The sequence below is a fragment of the Temnothorax longispinosus genome, chromosome 7 (genome assembly GCF_030848805.1).
Source record: "Temnothorax longispinosus isolate EJ_2023e chromosome 7, Tlon_JGU_v1, whole genome shotgun sequence".
NCBI classification, from domain to species: domain Eukaryota; kingdom Metazoa; phylum Arthropoda; class Insecta; order Hymenoptera; family Formicidae; genus Temnothorax; species Temnothorax longispinosus.
The window spans coordinates 294,453-313,840 of record NC_092364.1 but is presented as its reverse complement, the minus strand read 5'-3'; the positions used below and the strand labels follow the sequence as shown (position 1 = coordinate 313,840).

The 19,388-nt window shown below is 42.5% G+C and overlaps 1 protein-coding gene across 13 annotated transcripts in view; it reads right to left on the bottom strand.

Moving 5' to 3' along the window:
* Nucleotides 1-19,388, bottom strand: part of LOC139816508 (diacylglycerol kinase eta) — a 37,558-nt gene that overhangs the window by 6,042 nt on the left and 12,128 nt on the right. For 2 of the 13 annotated variants that reach the window (XM_071784079.1, XM_071784075.1), the window contains exons 2-21: nt 8,197-8,398; nt 7,963-8,099; nt 7,676-7,767; nt 7,454-7,584; nt 7,145-7,313; nt 6,911-7,025; nt 5,114-5,430; nt 4,674-4,985; nt 4,435-4,586; nt 4,099-4,348; nt 3,640-4,019; nt 3,229-3,542; nt 2,885-3,161; nt 2,577-2,804; nt 2,391-2,493; nt 2,019-2,288; nt 1,647-1,941; nt 1,245-1,565; nt 1,069-1,164; nt 856-987 (exon numbers count right to left, since the gene is read on the bottom strand). In XM_071784079.1, the coding sequence (XP_071640180.1) occupies nt 856-987; nt 1,069-1,164; nt 1,245-1,565; nt 1,647-1,941; nt 2,019-2,288; nt 2,391-2,493; nt 2,577-2,804; nt 2,885-3,161; nt 3,229-3,542; nt 3,640-4,019; nt 4,099-4,348; nt 4,435-4,586; nt 4,674-4,985; nt 5,114-5,430; nt 6,911-7,025; nt 7,145-7,313; nt 7,454-7,584; nt 7,676-7,767; nt 7,963-8,099; nt 8,197-8,398 (4,293 nt within the window). Of the gene's footprint in view, nt 1-855; nt 988-1,068; nt 1,184-1,244; nt 1,566-1,646; nt 1,942-2,018; nt 2,289-2,390; nt 2,494-2,576; nt 2,805-2,884; nt 3,162-3,228; nt 3,543-3,639; nt 4,020-4,098; nt 4,349-4,434; nt 4,587-4,673; nt 4,986-5,113; nt 5,431-6,910; nt 7,026-7,144; nt 7,314-7,453; nt 7,585-7,675; nt 7,768-7,962; nt 8,100-8,196; nt 8,399-8,580; nt 9,018-9,123; nt 9,844-19,388 lie in introns of those variants that run through there. The other 11 variants (XM_071784084.1, XM_071784085.1, XM_071784086.1 and 8 more) reach the window with 11 other exon arrangements.

Below are 19,388 nucleotides of genomic sequence, written 5' to 3'. Positions count from 1 at the left end.
ATGCACGCACGCACATACACACGTGTACAAAAAATAACCAGCATCATATTTCGCTACACTGTAAAACTAAGTCTCCAAATGCTAATTCTATTTCTCTAATGGCACATAAGCATTAATACTTAAAAGCATATTACCAGCACTGGGATTGAGCACTCAATCAATCCGAAACAAAGCATAGGATAATTTATTAATTATCATTTGAAAACGACATTTACGCATAATGAATTTGTAAACTTCTCTCAAAAGAGATTGTAAAATTTTGTGTATAACATATATAAAGAGAGGTGCTTTCATAATATTACGTATCTTCATGTTACCCAACTAGCCAGCTAGTTCTCTCTCAAAACTTATTTACAAGAACAACGCTCTTAATAATCATCTCTCTTTTAGAATATACTGGCAAGATGGAATATCGAATACGAATCAGATGGAATAGATAATGGAAGACTTTATCGTTAATTTTATCGTCTCAATTCGGTTCGTTCGATTTTAATAACCTTGTGAAAAATTATTATCTACGTACTATAAGTAGAATAAATAGAAAAATTAATTGTACCTCCCTAAATCTCTCCATATAAAACTAATTGTTTAATTAAATTACATTTGCGAACAAATAGTTGAATATCTATAAAACAAACTTTTTTTTATACTTTAAGTATTAAATTTAGTTAATATTTGCTATTCCGTCAATTAAATATATATATAGTAAATATCACAAAATGTATGTATAAATTTTATCACGATGCAAGATACATGACAAAATACGTAACGATAGTTTAATTTCATAACTTGTATCTTGAAATAATTGACTTAAAACAGCAGAGTGCATTAAGAAAGCATAAGAAAGAACTATACCTGATCGTCCATGGGAATATTTTGCAAGTAAACCAGTCCTGTGCCTCCTTCGTCAAAGGTACACTTTCGTAATTCCTGTTCCATACTAGCTAGAGATAAGGACAACTTGTTTTCTAAATCCTCTCGTAATTTCTGCATTAGAGAGAGGAATAACTGTTGGTTTAATTCAATTCGTTATTGATATCTTACAGTAACAACATTTCATATGCTCACCAAATTATGGGCTTTATCTCGCAGTAACTCACAAGATTCCTCATACAATTGCCGCGCGCTTGATACCAACTCGGTCACCATGGGTCTCAGGCTTATCTATTAACAAATAGAAAAACTAAGAAAGTAAGTAGACGATAGTCGTAGTAGATTTCTAATATTCCCTGATTAAAACTCACCCCTTGCAAGATTTTACCGTCCGGATGTACTTGCTCAAGCGCATTTGCTGTTCGCGAGGCTACTTGGTACAGATCTGGTTCCAGACTTGGATGTGATATAATTAGCAGTTTTACCCACTTGACCAAGGTCGTTACGGCCTCAATGAAATTGAATAGAATGTTGAGTTCCTCATCGCTCAACTGAGGAGGTTTACTACATATTTGCAACTGTGCCTGAGACTGCGATTGCGATGCATTGCTTATAGTGGAAGTGGATTGAGTTACGGCGCTTAACGTGCTGCGCTGCTTCTCCTCCCATGCTCTTAATGAGGTTTCGAGTGCCTAAGATACAAAATATTTTCTCGGTTATATAGATAAATCAAAGCTACGTTTCCCCACTAAGGAACTATGACAGATACTTACCCTATTTCTGTAAAGCATTTGCATGCGATTCTTGTGTATAATCCTTATAATACCAGGTGGTTGAATCCAAGCCTCACCATCGACCTGTATAGGAACACCCTCTTCTCCCAAGATATTAATCTGGACCGTCTGACATTGGGCTATCCTGTGATGCTGCAAATTGATGAGCCGCGAAGCAGCCATTTGAACAGATCCGAAAACTGCCACTACTTCCAATATGCGATCGTCGAACGACGGTGCTAAGAATAGATCCCCTTCCTTCGTACCTCCCCAGAAGTTTGTACCGCCCATGAAACTGCCATTGGAGAACAAACGTTTGCGTTAGATCATTAAAAATTGTATATAGATATACATATTTATTGTCACAGGTACCTCGGTATATTTAATACAACGATCCCTTGCAGAGAAGGTAACGGTATCCTTTGACCATCGCACTCCAGCTGAACTCTCTGCTCAAGATTTTTGTAAGTCTTCTGTATCCACTGTTTAGATCCCAAGACACCGTACCACATGTAGTTCTTGGCGCGCGATCGACATTTCTCAGGGTGCTCCTCTCTCTTATTGTGGAAGTCGAGACTGATCTTTGCGTCTATGCCGATACCGAAGTAATTGTTCATGACGCATCGTTCGAAGTAACCTTCCCTGTGATACAGAGAAAAAATGTTCGTGAAATGTGTACGCATGTCAAATTATATATATATATATATATATATATATATATATATAAAATAACGTGTAAATTACATCAATGTTTCATCTGGATCCATTAAAGGCGATACCGCTGCACACAGAGCATCCGCATTTGCCAGCAATGCTTGACTGATGAGACCAGCTCCGCCACTTACATCTATACATTTACAGGAGACACATAAATATTCATATAATATGGGAAAGATTACATTGCATTTCAACATTGCATTTTTGGCTTACTTGGCCACATAGGCAATCGAACCAAAGGATTTATAATAGGAAGTTTTTTCACATCCTCCGTCTTATCCACAGATTTCGCTCTTTCGTGGCGCAAGCTCATGCTCGAGCCACCTAGACGAGCGGTAGTTGCAGCCAACGACACAACTTCCGATGCCTTCAACAAACTGCCACTGCTTATACGCCGTGTAGCTTGCGGAGAGAAGCCAGAGTCGGGTAGCTCCACGCTTACTACATTGTGAGAAACATCATTAAGATCTAAGAAGAATATGTAATTGCCGTGTAATAATAATTCAGTTGATCAAACTTACGCCTTTCCATACTGTTGCCGCTACTGTATTGCTTGTCATGAGGATCTAATTTATTATCTAAATTAAGCTTGTGATGACTCTCAATTGACAACGATGGGCTTGGTGGATCAACGAAAACACTGATCTGTGGCGGAAAATTTATGGAACATTTCTCATTGGTCTGCGTGACGGGAAAGCATACCGGTACTACGTTCGTCTCTACAGATTGCGTCGACTTAATCCCTGAGACACGTACACACGTTGTCAAACCGTCCGTTTTATATTTACTCAGCATTGCCTGATAATAGAAAACGCATTAATTTCACACATTTAACGTAAATCTAAAAACCAAAATACTCATTTACCTCTTTATCCGTCTTCATATTTTTTGTGCCCTTCTTGAACGATTGTCTTCCGATGTCGTTACCTTCGCTGAATTGAGCTAAACCGCAATATCTATGCGACTGTTCGATCTCTAAGCCTTCTCTGACAGAATCATACTTTTCACCCATTATCGCGCTGATCACATCTTGTCCGAGGGAGCTTAAATCCTCCAAACCGCTTTCCGAACGTTGAGTTTCGCTGGAAAGCATATCGGAATTATCCGGCGAGTCAATGTGTCCGATCTCCGAGCTTTCCGATCTTTTCGTGGAGTCGAATATATCGCTGTCTATATGCCCTGAAAAGTGTGAGAGAAATTATCTAATAATTAGATATGAATTACATACAAAGTAACGCTTCTACAATGCTTGTCACATTGGTGAGTACTCGCTTACCAATTTCGCTCTCGCTATTTCGCACGGTGTAACTCCTGGAATCAAAAGTTTCGGAAACCATGCTATCTGTACTGACGATACTGTTAGTACAGCTACCTCGGGGTCCCAATTTGGCTATCGCGGGTTTTTGCACGTGTTCCGGAGAAATGTTTCTAGAATGAAGCGAATCCGTGTCAGGAGAGACGATAGTATCTTGCATGGTCTCATCGTCTGATGGTGTACTTGTATCTAAAACGTCCTTTGTCACGGTTATAGGACCGTCGGAAGAAACTTCTATTTGCGTCGGTTCGGACGATAGGAAATTATTTTCGTTAGTAGTTGCCTGAGCTTCTTGTTGATTACCGGCAGTTTGTGCCGCGGCCAGGTCAAAACTGAGAACTCTAAAATTATATCGAGATTCGTGTAACTTTAAGGATCCAAGTATTCATAATACGTTATCAAGTTCATGTTAAAAGTTACCCCTGTGGTATGTTTTCGCTGTTTCGTCTACTGTCGGCGAAACCGTCGGGTGCAGGAAGAGTGAGTAATTCTTCAGGTTGCGAGTCTCTCCTTAAATCCGGCATTGGGCTCAAAGATGCCACGTTAGGAGTAGGACTTGGGCAAGGTGAAATCTCTATGCTGCTACCGGATTCTACAGTCGGTATTAAACTTGCGTTGTCGGTTTGATCTGTTTGCGATAAACCAGGGATATCTAATTGTTGCTTTTTGCCTAAATTATACATAATAGTATGGTTTCAGGAACCATAAGAATATATGCAAACCACTGCTTTACCGTTGTAGATATAAAAAACTTACTTGTCACAATATTTATTGAAGAATCATCGGATATTATGGTGATATTTGGCATTTTACCGCCTTGCTTCTCGATCGAAGGATTGTTCTGCTCGTCAACAGCCGTTTCCGTGTGTTCCACTAACCTCCTGATAGCTCTTTTCAAGCTGTTTGCTCTATAAATATCATAAAAAAAATATATATATATATATATATCTTTTTACCATTTCGTAGTACAACGTTATAAGTATAATATGCTATACCTAGACATCACAACATCTCTCTCCATGTAACATCTTCTTCTTTTAACTTTTTTTAAATTTGTCATTTCCTTCTCTGGCTTTTCTAAAGCACCTTTTTCCTGGATACTACTAAAAGTTTCAGTTTTTAGAGTGCCAATGTCAGTTTCTTCTGTGTCGTCGGATAAATAGCTTTCCTCTTTCGATAATGTTTGCAACAAGAGGTCAAGTTTTTGTTGAAGTATTGTGCATTTTTCTCCCAATTGTTGGTCCCCTGTGTTTAGACTGGCTTCCAGTATATGTGTTGCAAATTCTTTTACTGTTTCACATAAAACTCTGTGGGAGGAAATCTCTGTTTAAATGTCAAAATTTAAAGCTTATGCAATTCCATGCACACATTCCATGCACGTCCCCTCCCCCCCTTCTCACATACACACGTACACATACACGATTATACCACTCACTTGGCACTAGATATAACTACGTTCTCCTGATCAGATTGCAAAATGTTCGTTATATGAGCAAGAACGTTGTCTTCATACTGATGAGCTATGCTCGATTTTATAGCCGGGTCGGGCTGAGTCACTTTGTGACATGGCAGAGATATGCTGCGTTCGAATGTCATAATACTCCATCGATCCAGCATCTTCGTGCTCGCTTTTTCATACTTCTCCAGTAGCTGAGGTAAATGTGTGTCATCGTCGCACGACGATCCCCAGCCTAACACGCGCGCCAAGTCATTTCCAGTCCCTAAAGGTAATACCCCAACCTGACATTGTTTCTGCAAATTTGAAAAATATAAATATACCTCTCTCCGTTCCATGCAGTGCATTAATAGTATATGTTAATGAAAGCTATAGATTAGATAGACAGATCGATCATGCACATGTACACTTACCGCCTGCAAAAAAAGTTAACGAAGCTTCGCGTATATAAAGAAGCCTAAAGCACACACACCGGTTTCATCTGAAATAAAATCATAAAAGAGACACGCCATGCAGTTTATAATCGGAAACTTGAAAAAATTAATACCATTGGCTGCAATATAATAGATCTGAGCATAAAAGCCGAAGCACAGACTTTTGCATAACGCATAATGCATAAGCATAAGAAAATTGATTGGTTCAGACACATGTGCATAAGGAAATAGACCAATCCTTTTTTTTATGCTTATGCGTTATGAAAAAGTTTGTGCTTCAGCTTTTAGTATGGCCCAAACATAATACATTAGTATATAAGAAGGTGTGTGTGTGTGTGTGTGTGTGTGAGCGTGAGCGAGCGTATGTGCACTCGCGCGTATCGATACGTCTAAAGAGTGAACAGAGAAAAAAAGTTTTATTTTCCAAGTTATAATAAATTAAAGAAAATATCTGGAATACCCGCTTTGATTAATCTCCCTTTCCAAGACGATCAAATAAGATGAGCAAAAGTTTAAATATACATCATTTCCTTCAAAATACCTTCAAAAAATCATCTGACTTATTAGAAGAATATAACTTACTTGATATTGCACACAACAAGAAGTAATTTGTAAAGTAAATCCAATCCAAGTTTTGCACCTTTCTCGAAAAATTATAATTCAGAAGAGTTAATCAAACTGTAGCAAATTACAAATCTCAATTTCAAGGATTAAGTTCTTAATATTGGGAGGATGAAATTCGAATTCGATTTAGTCATGTTATCTCTTGTCCAAATATACTATGCTAATAATTCTGGCAATGTTTCGAAAATATGGAAAGACACACACATCTCAATTCTCGTTTAATCTAAATGTTTTGGAAGGAAAGATAGATTTGTATAAATATTTTATTTCAAGTGACACTTTATTATAATGTTTAGTAATTACTGATAATGTTTAATAATTAGTGATACTTTATTAATAATGTTTAATAATAACTATGTATGCATTAACGTAAATTCACACTGCATTTACTCCCCGAAATATTGACATAATTGAAGATCATACTATATTGGCTGGTATTCATAGTCAACTTTTACATTTAAGATATACTTAAAAAAAATGCATATTAAAACAATGCTCCTCTATTCTCTATAAATGTATGTCGCATTTAGACCAATAATTATAATTTATATTCATGCATTATATAACGTAAAAAAATATCATCAAGCTAAGTTGCTATGCGCAGAAAGAAATACGTTTAAACAATGCAGTTCTGGCAGAGCGTAATTAGATTCGAGAAGAAATGACAGTCACTAAGAAATCATGCTGAAAGAGATAAAGTTGTCAAATTAAAACACACGTTTATACCCACGTGCATTCCAAGCCGATCGATTTCTGAGAGCACCCATCCTACAGATCCATCTCCACTACACACCAAAATCCGAAACGGATCAAAGTGTCGAAACAGTCTTAATCTGTACAAGAAATATGACTCGTATACTCGATGCGTTTATACATATATGCACCTTGCTACACGTACGATAACGAATTATAGATTTATGATCGATCAGCATATGTGTAAAGATTTCCTTACCCTGGACCTGGTCCTCCATTTATAAGGTCGAACACTTGTGCGGGATTCAGTAATTGTTTAAATCTTCTAAGAAACTTAATACCTTGATTGTCACCAGATTTACTGTTTACAAATACTAAAAGTGGACTGCATCCCGTAGGTCTAACTGCTTCCCAAGCTTCGTCGCTACCTGATAACAATCGAACCACACGTACCGCTATTATAAAAGTTTTATATTTAAATATACATGTAAATTGTCCATACATGAAACGCGTGCGTGCGTGCGTGATATAATTTATCATTTGCAATACAAATAGACAGTGCACGTACCTATACTGTGCAAAGCTGTAGGAGGCACTACACTGAGTTTAGCTGGTCCTAACGGACACCTGACACCTATGGCAGGCCTACACGCTGTGTGCACAGTTGCTTTGCACCATAAACATCGCCAATCTTGAAGCCTATAAATAATATATCGATTTTGACGAAATGAAGCTTAATTAACTTAAATAAATCAATTGCTTATGTAAAAATATCGTGGGATGTAACTACCTAAGTACAGAGCCACACGTCTTTTCACAGACAAAGCATTTTGAGGACACTGGCAAATTTCCCTCCATCCACTGATGTGGCATCGTGATGTTCTATAAACATAGATTAAGCAAGACATGAAATTAAATGAATGTATAAAAAATTGTGCATTCTTAATACATTTGTCGTACAGATGAATCGATTGTAAGGTAAGTTATTAAAAGATATGCGTCCGATTGGAATTATACTTTTATTGATTCTTAATATACTCAAAAATATATTTTTAATAAAATAACATATATGCATACCCCATCTTGGTCCTCAATGATATCTTTTCCGATAGATGCTAAAGTGGTCCACTTGCAATTATTTATTGCTTTTGCGCTACATCTCTTGTGCACCTTGTATTTACAAGCTTCGCAACTTAAACCGTGGGAAGTAACACCTGTAACGATATGGCATCGTAAATTTAATTTTGCCCTACCACTTTAACCAGCTGAACTGTAAGTTTGTTTGCGAGATTAAAAAAAGAAGTTGCTTACCATGTAGGGCATCTCTGCAGACATTGCAATACGTAGGTCTGGCGTGACTAGTCGCATACCACTGATGATTACCTTCCAGCAACTCGGCAGTTCCAGGATCACCCTGAGGACGCGTCTCCGTCGCTGTTCTCAGGGTGTTGAACCACTCCTCCATATCTCTGTTTTCACCACAGAGAACCAAAGACCGAAGCGGAGTTATCACCTAATACACAAGAGACATCACATTGCTACATTACTAATCTTCACATACGTATATAAAATATGCGTAAAAAATATGTTATATAAGAAGAAATATAATAATGACGTTTTAATGACGTTCCTGTTCTATTTCGTAATTTGGAATAGGGTAATAGTGACAATAGTTAATGAAGTCTGCCAACTCACGCTCTGAGAAACATTGTGTATTGAAATTGATTTAAAGAAAACTATTTTTGTATAAGCGAAGGAAAACTCTGGCCTCAGATAGAAAATTCACGATAGACTCGACTGACTCGAGTACTTGTCACGTATTCCTTCACCGGTAGAGCATTCTCAGCGCAAGATTATGACTTGAACGGTGCTCCAGAAAACTGCGGAGTGCGGATCAGATGGCAGCATCCCGTAGCTTGTCCGTTTTGTTTTGCATTGCATCTCGCAAACGAGAGGACTAGAGCTGGGAACTAGAACGAACTGATCAGAACATTCAGAACTGATCAACTGATCTAGCTAGATATAGGAACGAACTTGACCTCGACTCGCTCTCGCGACGCTCATTGCAGCTTGCAGCCTTGCAGCTCGTTGCTGATATCGCTGGTAAGCTGGTTGCTATTCGGTTTCGTTGCCTATAAACAATCGATAATGGCATTGTAGCACGAAGACAGGAAGCGATTATTAACCCGGCGAGACTCGGGCAAGCTAATTAGAGAGCTGTCTCGCCGTCGCGCTCACCCTCGGTGCTCGGACCCTCGCTCTCGCATTTCTTCCTTCCGCGTGTAAAGGTTAACCCTTGCGGTTGTTGTACCTTGAATCGGGAACGGGCCCTCCGTTGCTTCGACATCGGACATCTGAACCGCGACCGCGACCGCGATCACCGCGATTCGCGGCCCAACGACGGCAACGACGCGACCGCATCCGCGCGCGCCGCGAGCACCGTTTACCGTTCCGGCAAGCGCTGCCTCACGACCTGGCCGCGGCGGCGGCGGCGACGGCACGGCATGTCACGAGTCCGGAGTCACGATTGTCACGCGCGACCAGTAGTCGACCACCGACCTCACCGACGACCAACGATGGTGGTGACTGTGGCGAGACACGTCCGGACTCCGGGCGGGCTTGCTGGCTTGACGCTCGCCGCAACGGTAACCGTAACCGTGACGCTATGAGCTACTTCCGCGAGACGTCCTTCGTCCTTCGCCCTTCACCCTTCGCGCCGCTCCTCTGACGGCTCTGACTCTGACAAGAGCGGCAAGTGGCCGCCCTATTTCCCATAGCGCGTTTCGTATCGTTTATAAATATCAATAAGTATCCCACGCGCGTGCATTGTTCGGTCGCTAGTTTATTCATTCTTTCTTCCCAGTAATCCCAGTATTCCCAGTCCCCCAGTATTCCTTTCGCGGCCTCTGCCTCTGCTCGTCGCGCCGCTCCGCGCCGCGTGTCACACATACACGATACACGCGCGACGCGCGACACCACGTGCGGTGCGCGGTGCGCCATTGTGTTCGACGCCGACGCGCGACGCGCGCTTTCACGCTACGTCGCGCTACCTGCTGGCCTGCTGCCAAGTGCCAGTGCCAGTGCTGCCTCGAGTCACGTGGGGTCACGAGGCGAAAAAACGCGCGCGGCGAGGCTGTCAATAAATCAGCTTGGCTGCGCCGCGAGGCGTTATCGCGCGCTTATCCGCCACGAATGGCGCGAAGCCCGAATAATGCCTTCCAGCTGGTCCCGGCCCTCCCCGCTCCCGCAGTCCAGCCACCCCGCGGCTCGTGGCGTCGTGCCCGTCGTGGACAGCAGTCGTATGTGTTGTAGGTTGTAGTTATTGACAGGTAGACACTAGACAGGGTGTCGCGGAGCTTCGCGCGCTATCTCCTTGGACGAGGGTCGCCCACGCGCGGCGGCACAACGCACATTTCTCATCAATTTAAAAAAAAGACATGTTACGTACGGCTTTATTCCTATTTCCTCTCTCTAACAATGAGACCATGCATGAACGTATACGTAACATATGCATATACGTATGCGTATCACGATCGCGTGGTCGCGATAACGCGATATTGCCCTCCGAGTCCGAAATTGCTTTGCGCAGCTTTCGCTCGCTGTTCGCTCTCGTCGATTCCACCAAGATCTTTATTTTTCATACTTAAATATCTTTAATAAGGGAAGATTATTTCAGGAAACGAGAGGTGCGGGGGGGGGCCCCGGTGAGGGTACTCGTCTTTCTCATTTCAATCTCAAGAGGACGCAGGACGCAGGACGCGGGACGCAGATATATAATATTTACGTTGCGTCGGTATTTCATCTCGTTCAATTTATACAGGAACTAGGGAGTAGGGAGATATCCCTTTCCACGTGGCACGTGGCGATCTAACGAAAGAACAAGTTACGGAAAAGTGGACGATACTTGCCCGATGGACGCGGAATGCCGAATGCCTCTTTAGCTCATTGTCAGAGGCAGAGCACTGATCTCGTAAACCAGGGATCGTAAGTTCAATTCTCACAGGGGCACGTCTTTTTGTTCGCCAAAAAGAATTACCAACTTCCGAGCGCGTCAATCCTATTGCTATTGTCATTTAGTAACGGTTCTCGAATCAGTAAGTTATCAAGCACTGTACTATGTTGTCGATAAGATCTCTAGCTCACGTCCGATTTCTCGTAAAAACGTAATTATTCGCGTGAGGTGTATTTTACACCCCAACGTTATATCTCTTATATAATTTTCATTATATTCTCTTTGATGATTTACAAAGAAATAAAGGTTGATGGTATCCTGTATACACATCTTCTAAATCTAGATAACGATATGTGTTAACGAAAAAGTTGTTTATTGTGAAGCACGTTGGGCAGCATTCGATCGATAAAAATGTTTCACTCGGCTAACTTGGTGGATTTCTGAGGCTGAGGTGTGTATCTTACACCTCACGCGAGTAACGTAGAGTTGAGTGCTCACAGTCACGTAAAGGTTACGACAAAGTTTCGACGTATCTCCCCCCCCCCTCTCTCTCTCTCAATAATAAAAAATAAAGCCTATATATACAATATACGACGGCGCGGTATGGACGTGCGAACCCATCCAGCTATTATTCCGACCGACTTGAATCTTTCAGCGGCCGAATCGCGAAAAGAATTCAGCGACGGTAAATCAAACTCGTCCCTCGGGTTTTGAGAATCTATTATGGAGTCGATTATTGGAGGGGTGGTAATGGTGGTATCGGGGTAAATCGGCGCGGCGCGGAGAAAGGAGAGAATTATTGACGACGCGGAGGCGGACTCATCTTCCTTGCCGCCGCGCTGGCCGGCTGGCCGGTATTTGATTTATTGTCGGGGCCACTTTTCCAGCCCCGAGGGTGGCGGCGTAGGTGTTGGATGGACGCATCATCGGAGCGGAACCGAGCCTGTTCGCGCGACGTGCGACGTGTTGAATGCTAGGTAAGTTCCGAAGGCCTCGTGTCGGTCGGTCAGGTGTCGCGCGTCTGCCTTTTGTGTCGCATCCATTCTCGTCCCGTGCTTTCACGCCGCGAGTCGCGATATCGAAATTCGAACGCGACCGGTCTTTGTGCGGCCGTCGCGCGACCACTCCCAACCACCCCCAACCACTCCCGAGGCCGATCTATTTATCGCGCGTTGAAAAAAACTCGCGTTTTCTTCGTCTCGCGTGTCCATGATGTCCTCGAAAGATCAATAATATCAATACGATACGTGCGACATTATACATTGCGATATACAATAATATACAAGAGTCAATACAAAAGTATGAGATTTCTGTTTATTAAACGTTTTTTGAAGAGATAACCTTTATAATACAAGAGTCGTTACGTATTACGGTCTCCTAATTTTTTTTTCTTTTTAATCTGGCGTCATAAAAAATTTTGCGTTGTACTGAATTGTTACTTGAAGTCTTTAGCTGCATTATGTTGAATGTGGTCATCAGTTACGTTAGTGTGTCACACGAACAGTTCAAACTGATGTGTGTGTGTGTGTGTATTTTAGATACGCGTAATAGACAAGGACCATTTCTGAAATACGAATAGATTTCAATACTCACTTCTTCCACGGTAAGAAATTCAACCACTTGCACCGCCCTTGTCTGTTACGCACATGACTGAAACATACACCAGTTCAAACTGCTCGTGTGACATACTTGACATACTCACGTAAATGATGACAACACCACTCAACACAACGCAACTATATAGAGACTCCAAGTAATAACTCATTGAAACGCAAAATTTTCTATGGCGTCAAATTCGAAAGAAAACTATTAGGAGGCATTACTTTCGTACCGAGACCCTCGTTATATCTACATTATATTGTATACTGTATACCGACCGTAAAATGCTGTATTATCGTCGCGTTCTCGCGCTTCGCGAAATTCAATGCGGTCCATGCCAAGTAACATGCCCGATGAATCCACTCTCCGTAACCGAGTTTAATTGGCTTCAATCCGAATGCAATTGTGTAGATTCCGAGCCGCTTGGTCGCCAGCGACGGTATTGTTTGGAATAACTCAGCGCGCGGCACGACGCGAGGGAGACTGCGCGTTTCCACGATAAACGGATAATTTCCCGGGACGGGAAATTATTTTCCTGTCGAGCGCTCGTAAAACACGCGTGACGATGATTATCGCTCGCAGGACGCAGCGTAATCGCGCCACGTACCGTGTATCCCGGCCATATAGAGATCGCGGTCGCCCGGAGTGGGTGAGGAACTGAGGAATGACAGAGGGAAGGCATAACGACCGCGGCCGCGCGGGGCATAACGGCGCGGAGGAGGTAATGGACTTTCCTTGTTGGCGCGAATATTCATCCCTAGTCCAAGGACGAACGTCGAGCTTACCGAATCGCGGGAAGGGAAAAAGGCCTCCTTCATCCTTTGCGTCCCGTTCAATTAATCATCGTCGCCGGATAACTCGACCGATTAATCATCGCGCGATACCGCGTGACTGATTATCCCCGTGTCTGTCGAGTCTCCTCTACGCAATTCTACATCCCCTTCGGGGTCTCTGGAATTGGCCGGCGCGGGCGCGACGCGTGAAAACGGACCCGATAGAGACCCTGTATAATAAGAGACTGGCCTGGCCATAAGGCCAGTTTTGTCAAAATCGTATGAGAGAGAAGGATATATATTCATATCGCTTTCGCTTTCTCGTTCTGTCTTATATCTCTTTCTCTTTCTGTTCTCTTGCTTTTGACAAAACTGGCGGACCAATCGAAAACTGGTTGTCTTATAACCAGTCTCTTATTATAGGATCTCTTATAAGACCTAGACCTGAGACGCGCGATGCGCGGCCTGTTACGAGTTACGAGCTGGATGCTGGATCGGCAGATCGTTACGGAGCAGCAGCGCAGCATGCTCACGTTTCTGCCAACTCGAGGAGAGAAATTGCGAGTTTTCTCGACTTTGAGAAAATTAATTTCCTCGAGCACTTGAAAAGCGTGTCGGACCGAGAGATCTCGATCTATTAGCAGTTTTATCGTTATTAATTGTATCGCTCCCACGGGCTTGGATGCCCGAGATATTTAGGCACGCACTCTCTCTTTCAACTAGGTCAGACACGACGCGGGGACGCTCTACTTAATTCATTTAGAACGCGCGGCTCTCTCGAACGCGAAAGCTCGCGGCAACACCTGGATATATATGTATATATATGTATATACGTGGACCGAGAAACTCGCTATAGCTATATTATCGCTCGATGTTGCGTCTCCAGCGTCTCTTGTGTTAATAAAAATATGGCAATTTCTAAAACCGCGCGAGCCGTAACGCGCGTAATGAATTCACCAACGATGAATGATTAATATACGTTCCTCTCGCGTTGCCACATAACAATACTGCAGGGAACTACTGTCAGGAATATAATCCCTAACTTGGATGTGTATAGAGTGTTATAAGTATTGATCGTGAAAGCCTTTAGACAACGATTTTTACCGCGTTAAGCGTTAAGCCGATCTAACGATAAATTGTACGTATTATATTATAATAAGATATTATACGTCAAACAAATCGATGGCGCGATGACGCCAATAAAAAGTGTCGCAAAACTACGACTTTTCGCGTAAATTCTGTCTTTTCATTAACGACGTCGAGATGTATTTGCATTCAAACGAGATGATAATTAAAAAGAAAGAGAGGATGGATGAATCTTATCGTTTAGCTTGAATACTCAAGGTACTTTTTATCGATATTTTACAAGTATTAGATGAGCGAAGGTAAGAAGAAAAGTGAGAGCGACCTAAAAGTCGAGCAAAAGCCATCACTTCTCGGTTCCTTCCTTCCACCTGCGTCATTCCCCGTATTGCGCGACAAAAAATAAGCTATACGTTCTCGTGATGGTCCCCCGTCTTTCTCAACCCCCTATGTATTACTGTGCCATACATATTTTATGAACAAACGTAGCCTATGGCATAAGCCGAGAGAAAGAGGGAGAGGGGGACACCACGTCACGCAATTCCGGCGCGTGCGGGCGACGAGAAAACGAGGCCGACCGCTCTGAAAGCTCTGAATTCTCAATATTGTGTACTGGATATGTTGCCTGCTTGTGCGCCGCTCGCGACCGCCGCCGTGACCTTCTGACCTGGAAATCCATTCCATCCTGACGCGAGCTGCCGAATCCGCGGGGCCGTAGAAGCGGTGGAAGGATCGATCATCCCTTAAATTACCGAGTGTCTTCGGCCGTGTGTTACGACATTAAACGAAGATGTCAGCATCTCGTTTATCAATCCAGGGCTACTGTCAGATCCCTAGCGATGATATAGATGGATCCCCAGATCCGGAGATCGATAGACACATCTGACGGGTGTCTAAATTTCGCTTCGTTGAACACATATAGAACAGAGATAAATCGGAATTGCAGTCGCTTCTGGCAGATTTTCCCCATGTTTTTTCTTCTGTTGTATCTACAACTACAATACGCTTCGTATGATTGTACGTCGAAATTAACGTACCTCAGCCCAAAGATATTTCCAGCAGCTTTTACAATTAGTAAGAGATATAAAATGGAGAAGCTCTTTTACCCCCTCGGGTGAAAAGCGACGTTCTAATACTTATCATAAAAAGGGTCAGATATTCTTAGGTCACAGACTCGATTTCAGGTGTTTGCCTCTCGATTATTCCGCGGCGTCATGGGTTAATGCAAAAACGCTTATAAGCTTCCTCATGTTATCATCCCTATGAAAGCCCAATAAGAGTTTCGTTCATCTTACAATAGTAAAACAATGGTATTACTCTTTAACACAGAATTATACGATTGTCTGACTGAAAAAAGCATTACTTCTATTCGTTACGTTGCAACGATCAGAAATATCAATAGCAACTTATTCTGTGTTTTCTGCGGATATATTTTCACACAATAGAAATACTTTCATACGAAGAGGGCACGAAAAATATTATAACGAAATAAAATGTCAACGTTTTTTACAAAGACGCCAATGCTCAGATCCAATAAACTCAAAGACAAGGATGATTTGGCGCTTCTGAGAGAGAGAGAGAGAGAGAGAGAGAGGGAGTGTGTGTGTGTAAATAACAAATAAAAATCGTATTTTCATTGCGTCCTTGCGGAGTTTCGGATGAAGCAAAGGCAAACGCCAAAATTGATCGAATGTATAAGCCGGCACGTTAGTGATTTAATGCGAAAGCAAATATTAGATTGTAAGAAATAAGTCGAATGAGAAAAGGAGAACGTCGCATCCACTTATGAGCGTGTCACGTGCTGTCCAGTGGCAGTGATCTTTATCAGAATATTATCCCCCTTGACCCACGGGTGTAATCTAACGTGTCGTGGTACGAATTTATCATGGGATCGTAAGCCGAGCTCTGTGTCCTCCCCCCTCTCTCTCTCTCTCTCTCTCTTTGCCCGTTCTCCACCGCCCTAAAACCACGCACTTTAATTAGCAGCGCACCAACCGCATCGACCATCCCCGGCCCCATTTATGTCGCGACTCATTACATTATTCTACATACGCCTCCGTCTATTTTTAGTAGCACGTAGCGCGTGCAATAAGCACCGCTGGCTGGATCTAAGCACGGTCTTCTGCATAATGGAACGCGCATATTTTGCCCGGGAGGATACGCGGCACGTGAAAGGTCCTTCCGCTCGCACGCGGATGTGGTCACGGCACATAGACGCTTGGCTCCGCATCATTACAGCTAAATATACATCGAGCAAATGGAGCAACAATGTATATATCACGTCGAACGTATATATTGTATAACGTATACATATATAATATACGTTACTGCTACCTCGTCTGTTTTTCTTTTGTTTTTTCATTTTATTTTTTAATTTTTTTATAACGCACAACTGCCTCTCACGCGCGGAACCTTTACGAACGCAAACATTTTCCTCGTTTACCCAATAATTCTAATGCAAAAATAGAGCAAAACTGCATGCACTTTTCGCTTTGGGTACGTGCTCTTCAAAAGCGCAACGTGTAGCTTTTACAGCTTTAAGAAGAGACGTAAAACGGTCGTAGGTAATTACAATTACCGTCTTTTTAATGGACGAACGGTGTCGTGCGCGAAAACCCTGACGCGGCTGAAAGAGGAGAGACCAAGTGGCCGCTTATTCGCCGAGCACGTTGCAGCTGCATAACTGCGACAATCGCGGTATTAAAATTAATTAAGCCCTGATTCGTGCTGATTATACAGCGTTGCCCGGCGCGCTTAGCGAATGACACTGAATTACAATACGGCAAATTGTTCCGCGACCGCGACCGGCGTGGTGCGGCGCACGCGAAATATAGCGCGCTCCAGTTAATCGCTCCAGTTAATCCCCTTATTCGATAAATTCGATTACGGCACGGGGTGGCTCGGCGCGGGGTACCTCAGCTATTCGAGACATTTCGAGGGCGGATGAAATATGAAAATTTCACGTCGCGTCGCCAGTTGTGCCTTGCTTCTACGCCGAATCTCACCCATTTACAATGGACACTTGACCTTTGCATCGCGCCACGAGTTTCCGATCCCTGTCTCCGCGCCCTGCCGAATGTGGGTCGTGGCTAAATTACGGTCCACGACGCATTTAACCAATATCGAGATGAAACCCTGGAATGCGTTTATTTTATTCCGGCCGTTAAGAGTTCGTTTGTGTTACTTTCTCGAAATATAATATACGTGCGAGTGGCGCGGTTGTATAGGTTGTATTACAGTATAAAATAAATAAATTTAATTTTATCAAATTAATCTCGTAATAAATTCCACAGTCTTTATCAACACGTTATACGCGATAAAACATTCCCTCGGATAACCGCCGCTCCATTTCCATGATTCGCAATGCGCGGATTTTATACGTTGATATATATGGACGTATGAAACGTGGAAATAAAATAAAAGAAAGAGAAGGAAGAGCTCCTAAATTATTAGCGAGATAAAATCCTATAAAATTTTTAGAAGAGAATAACGCGTTGGGAAAATATCGCGGGTTATCCGAGATGATAATAATTTTTGTCGTTAAGTAAAGCTGAGCGTTATAGAGAAATATTTATCGAGACTGATATTTGAGACCGAATAAGGTTGTCCGAATAGGGTGGATCGTCGCGTTGAAATGTGCGGGACGGCATGAATATATGTTCTCGGAACAGAGAAAAAAAGACGAGATAGGGGCGAGGCGCGAAGTTATATCGAGGCCCTTTTTATACTACGCGTATACATTTCTATATACATATGTAGGTCTATACGCGTTCGTGCGTGGATTTCGCGTTACCGTCGTATGTGTAAAAACGTGATATCGTCGGGGTGGTGCCGGTGGCCGTCACCGAATAAAACATCCGGAAAATTGATCGACCCATCATTAAACTATGTTATACGCTCTACTACTACTACTACTACTACTATTACTATTTTCACCTGTTTGCGATCAATAAATATGTTTCGCACGTTCACGATCATTAAGAAGCGTTTATTCCTTAATCCTTTCGTAAATCAATTTTTAACGATTGGCATTACATCCAGGAAGAGTACGTAGACGCGACGTCATTAATTAATCTACGTCGACCGGCGGCGTCCAATTAACTTGACTGTCCATGAAAAAAGAAAGTAGTGACAAAAAGTCTAACGACAAGCACGAATATTCTTTTCTTCCACAGTCGGGTAATCTGAATATAATTAACGATAATCCTACGCTTTACTCTTTACTTTGTATAATCCGCTCTTTATATTGGATCTTCTGATAAACAAGCGCCTTGTTATCTCGTTACTATTTTAAGTACGTCTTGTGGATCTTGTAGAAACCAGGTACACACGAAATACACGTGCACAGTACAAAGATTAATAATATAACCGACGCTTGTTGATTAGAGCTTTAATAATTTTCTACATCCTTCTCCACGTGATCCCGCCGCCACGCGCCGCGCCCGCGCCAGTAGAATTTCGTAAAAACGTTTGTGGCTTAAACAATCAACTGTCAGACTAATGCAGCGATGCATAAATAATGTGATTAAGAAATCGTGTCGTACCAACTAGAGAACTTACACGTAGGGGGGAAAAATGACGGGGCGCCGCGCCCGCGGCTACATATGAGGTTCGCGAAAACAGATTTCAGTACGAACAGGGCGAAGCCTATTACAAATTAGATATCTCCAAGGCTAATAGTACGCATGCGTTTCCCTTTCGATTTTCTGGATTACGTTGTTGCAACTTAAAAACGTATTCGTTGTCGACGGACGACGGACGGACGAGCTCTATCGGCGACGTAAGTATATCGTATATCGGATCGCGCATACGTGTATTCAGCCTGCACGCGCGACAATGTACGTGTGCGACCAGTGCGACAATAGATCGCGCGCGCGGAATTATATCTTACTTACATCTCTCGAGCAAGTGCTTGCGCAAGAATAAGAGGACGGTAGAGCAAGAATGAGCAAGAAAAACCTCTCGTCCCAGTTGTGTGAAAATAGTATTTTAACGGTACGTACATCGCGTTCACAATATTCATAATAAAGCGCAACATCTAAGTAAATATATTGGCCGAAACTCGACTAACAATAAAACTTAATTTACTTTGGAGT